Here is a 4,834-nt window from a genome sequence, read left to right as displayed (position 1 = left end):
ATGTTTAATTGATGAAGCTGCACTCGAAAATATGTTGCATTGGACTAAAAAGAAGCTCTTATGTTTAGGGACTGGGGAGATGGGTCAACTGGCTAAAATGCTTGCAAATAAACCAATCCTTGGGCCTACACCTAGGGTGTGGAGGAGACAAAAGGAACCTTAGGCTTGCAGCCCAGCCAATCTATCTAGTGGAGAAGCTTCTGATTCAGTGAGAGAGCCTTTCTCAAAGATTAAGGTAGAGAAGAAGACATCTAATGTTTATTTCTGAACTCATCACATGTGAATTTCTCTTACATATATACATACACATAGTAAGATAAATAATAAATTTAATTTAGTTGTTTATAAATTTTGCACATCAGGGACATTTACAAAACAAGTTTCACTGAAAAGCTGACAAAGACTTCTGGGAAGTGACAATGAAAGAGAACCGACATGACCTCCAGAAGACGAGATGCTACGGGAGGTTCCTGCTCTTAACAATTAAGACGCCAGCTTGACCTATGTGCTTTTTTATGGCTTCTTTTATTTCTTTGTTCCTAAGGCTGTAGATGATGGGGTTGAAGAAGGGGGATAGAACTGCAAAGGCCAGAGCAATGGCAGTGTCCCAGAACAAGGAGTAGGTAGCGGAGAATCGAAGATACATGAGAGCCACGCTACCAAAGAAGAGCAAAAAGACCGTAAGGTGCGAGACGCACGTGGAAAATGCTTTGCGGCGGCCTTCGGCTGACCGGATGCGCAGAATCACAGCCACAATGCCGACATAGGACATGAAAATGAGCATCACTGCTGTAATTATCTCCACAGCATGGACAATGTCCACCACCTGAATCATGACGATGGTGTGGGTATCTGTGCAGGCCAGGCGCAGCACAGGGAGGAAGTCACAGAAGATGTGCTCAAGGCGATTAGAGCCACAGAAAGGCAGTGTGGAGATCCAGGCAATCTCAGGGAGGGGTGTGAGAAAGCCACAGACACAGCAACCGAGGGTCAGCTGGGCACACAGTCTGGAAGTCATGATGGTAGGATAATGAAGAGGACTGCAGATAGCCAAGTATCGATCGAAGGCCATAGCGGTCAAGAGACAAACCTCGCTGATGCCTGTAGAATGGAAGAAATACATCTGCAGGACGCAACCGTTCAAGGTAATACTCCTTTGTTCACTAAGCAGGCTAGAGAGCATCTTTGGGATGGTGGCTGTGGTGTACCATATCTCCAGAAAGGAAAGGGCGCTGATGAAGAAGTACATGGGTGTGTGGAGGTGCGCATTGAGCTGGACCACTGTGATGATAACCAGGTTTCCAACAATGATAAAGGCATAGATAAAGAGCAGTGGGATGAAGCAAATGACAGAATCTCCCCAGGAACAAGGGAAAGCAGAAAAAATGAACTCCTGAGCAGTGGTCCAATTGGAGAATTCCATCTCTAAGTGGGAAGCGAGAGCGCCAACAACTGCCAGTGTACTCAAGCTCTTCTGAAAGCGTCCACTGTAGTTTTCGGGGAAAACCCACTTACCTAAAGGCAGACTTTCAGAAGACACTTGCACTGTGGATGGAGGTGAAGAGAAATGAATGATGACATCATGTGTACTCCACACTGGCTTTCAAGGAAATGTGCGATAAAGGAGAAAAAAATGGGCAGAAAATACAACTTGTGTTTAGACAGTCATTCTCAAATACTAGAGCAAATCAGAATTAATGACCTGTCAAAGCTCAGATTCTTAGTGCCATAAGTAAACGTTTTATTCAGGAGGTCTGAGGTAAAACTTGAAGATTTGCAGGCAATGGCCAGGAATCCTGATGCTCTGAAAATCATATTTTAAAATCATCATGCTCTGTTAGACATCTGGAGGAAAACCTGAGAAATGGGAATAAAAACAATGCTCATTCCTGAGTTCCGATCTTACTGATTCCCCAACAAAATTCTGACTTTCTGACCAGTGCATCTGACTCTTGGCATGTGATCTGGGATTTTTTTCCTTTCACAGAAAGTAGATTTTTTTCATACAATATATTATGATTATTGATTTTCCTCTCCTTAATCGTTTCAGTTCCTTCCCCCGCAACCCCACCCCACCCATCTCAATCCTTTTGTCTCTGTTAGAAAACAAACAGGTATCTAAGGGACAATAATAAGCCATCACTGGGGATTTCTTGCCATCTTCTTCCCTTTCTTCTAATTACCTCACCTCTTTATAAGTATAATTCTTAAAATGATCAAGAGGATAAACTGCACTGGCGTCTTTGTGTTGTTTGTTATTTAAAGGATGTACCAATCTTTTGATTCCTGTCACATTTTCATGTCTTGTGTAAAAGAGACTTGAAGGTGCTTCAAGCCAGAAGTCTTCAACAAAAAAATGAGTTTGTGAAAATCGAGTATGTTACGCTGTCAGTGTAGGGTTGCCCTTCTAGTTTTGTGGGGGAGCTCAGTAGGGAGGGAGAGCTACACATTGACTACATACACTACAGCATAGGACAAGGCATTGTCCTGGTAATTGTCTCTCTTCTCACAATAATTTGTTTTACTTCTATGGATTGACTTTTCTTTTAGTATCAAATAGGTTCATTCCGAGTACGTTGCATCTCTACTTAGACGATTTCTTTCTTTACATAAAGTTTTTCCTACTGTCATGTGTAATCATTCTATTGTCCAAATCTTTTCAAATAAATTACCTACCTTCATCTTTCCATGTCAGCTTCCACTCACCTCTGAAAGTCAGGTGCTCGATGCTCAGAAGTCCTCTATTGAGACCACTGGGTTTGGTTTCCCTCCTAGACATTTCATTTTTTCATCCCCCAAGTATATGAATAACTCAAAATTCTGGTTCCATTTTATTCTCACCCCTATTTCCTTTCCACTCAGAAGAGTCATTTTATTTCAACATTTCATCTTTTCAAGATTCCCAGTTCCCCTTGGCCTTTGTTCTTTTATATTAACCATAATTTATAAGTCTCTGTTCTGAATCTCTCTCTTGGCCCCACATTGACTACCCACCCCAAGAAGTTTTATTATTGCCCAGTGTTTAAGCAACACCTATTGTGTCACAAGACCACAGCCCTGAAAATCTTGTTGACTTTCTAAATCTCGGGACCTCAAAGTGTAACTGCATTTTTGGTTTTTTGTTTTTTGAACACGCTGCACCTAAGAAAGAATTTGAGTTAAAATAAGGCCACTAGAGTTGATGCTATTCTGCATGGACTGGTGTGTCTGTGAGAAAATATTTGGACATTTTTCTGTGGAAGGTCGAGGAAGGCTCCAGGAAAGATGAGTATTTATTGCCCAAGGAGAAAAGGCTCAGAAGAAAAGCAATAAGGTCAAAAACCTCACACGCAGTATTCTAGTTCTCAAAAAGTGGAGATGTCAAATTTCTTTTTTAAAGACACATTCTAACAGGCTGGCATGTGACCGTAGTGCTAGCATTCAGCCAGTCTCTTCCCTCACTTTCTTCTTGTTGTTCTCATATATCATAGCCATACTCCTACCATAACTATCTTTCCACTTGTTTCCAAACTAGATCAATTGCCCAGGTAAGTTTAATCTATTTTTCTCCTATTTATTATTAACTACAAATCTCTCGAACTTCCATCATTTCAATTATGTGACTAAGTCCTATCAAACTCCTCTTGTTTCCATACAATAACTCTACCATTTTCCTTTAACTCCATAGTGAAATTAGTTGTTATTCTGAAGAAGTAAGATTTCCCTTATCTCTCATTGCTATGACAACTTGATATTTACTGATTCAGTTTAGAAAAGGGATTGTTAGTCTACTCATGAAACTTATATTTTCTACTTTCTAAACATCTGTAAGAGTAGAGTCTCTTTCCAGAAATATCCTGTTTCTTACTTCCTGTCAACGTCTGCTTCTTTGTTTTCTAATCAAGTTCATGTGTTTCTTGGAGCTTTGTATCTCTGCTTACTCCATTATTGGTGATATATATGTACGTGTATGGTAGGAGAATGGGTGTTATTCTCTTATCTGTGTTCTATCTATCTATCTATCTATCTATCTATCTATCTATCTACCTATCTATCTACATATCATATATCAATAGATCTATCACTTATCTATCTTTTGATCTATAATCTATCACCTATCTATCATATCTATATATATGATATCCTATATATATATATATATCTGTCATCTATCTGTTTATCTATCATATATCTGTCATCTATCATCTATCTATCTACCTGTCTATACATACATGTTAATTTTTTAGAATGTTTCTCAAGTTTTCTTGAGTTTTTTAAAATACACATAAGTGTATTTTTTAATATATGTCTTCAAACTATGGACTTCAGAGCATGGTTCTAAAATTTGAATTAGACACTTGCTCAAGAATGTAGCTTCTAAATAGACCCAGACATTTCTGTAATCTCTAAATTCAGGCCAATACACCACAGAAAGCATGAGGAAAACCTGACCAAAAGCAGCAATTTTCATCTTTACCCAATAAATCTATCATCATTCAAATTTCAGTATTGGTGAATCTGGTACAGTTGTCAGTGACGTCAACTTCCCAAGCCTATGTTTCTTTCCTAACCATTCTTGAAACATTTCAGAGATCCAAACCCAGTTCTTGTCTGTGTAAAATTTAAAGCAGCCCTTTCTACAGAGAAATCTGCTAATTCAAATCTTTATATCGTGTACCGCCTCATCATAGAATTTTCATTCATACTTCTTAAAAGCCATTCCAAAGGCTACTCACAATAACTACTACAGTAACTACTCTGCTTCCAAATAGTCAACCACTGACCTTGCTGCTGTTAGAGTCCAAAGTCAGAAGAAGCATGAATGAAGACTCTACCTTTGCTATATTGATGTTTG

The 4,834-nt window shown here is 39.1% G+C and overlaps 1 protein-coding gene across 1 annotated transcript; it reads right to left on the bottom strand.

Moving 5' to 3' along the window:
• Positions 1-457: 457 nt before the first annotated feature.
• Positions 458-1,423, bottom strand: Or6k2 (olfactory receptor family 6 subfamily K member 2). Its single transcript, NM_001000501.1, has one exon. It carries the CDS (start codon positions 1,421-1,423, stop codon positions 458-460), a length of 966 nt encoding a protein of 321 aa, NP_001000501.1.
• Positions 1,424-4,834: the final 3,411 nt, after the last annotated feature.

The sequence above is a fragment of the Rattus norvegicus genome, chromosome 13 (genome assembly GCF_036323735.1).
Source record: "Rattus norvegicus strain BN/NHsdMcwi chromosome 13, GRCr8, whole genome shotgun sequence".
Classification (NCBI taxonomy): domain Eukaryota; kingdom Metazoa; phylum Chordata; class Mammalia; order Rodentia; family Muridae; genus Rattus; species Rattus norvegicus.
This window is presented reverse-complemented; position numbering and strand designations above follow the sequence as displayed.

Excerpts from the sequence above, each read along its gene's own strand:
- Or6k2 (NM_001000501.1), bottom strand. The coding sequence starts at position 1,423 with ATGGAATTCTCCAATTGGACCACTGCTCAGGAGTTCATTTTTTCTGCT.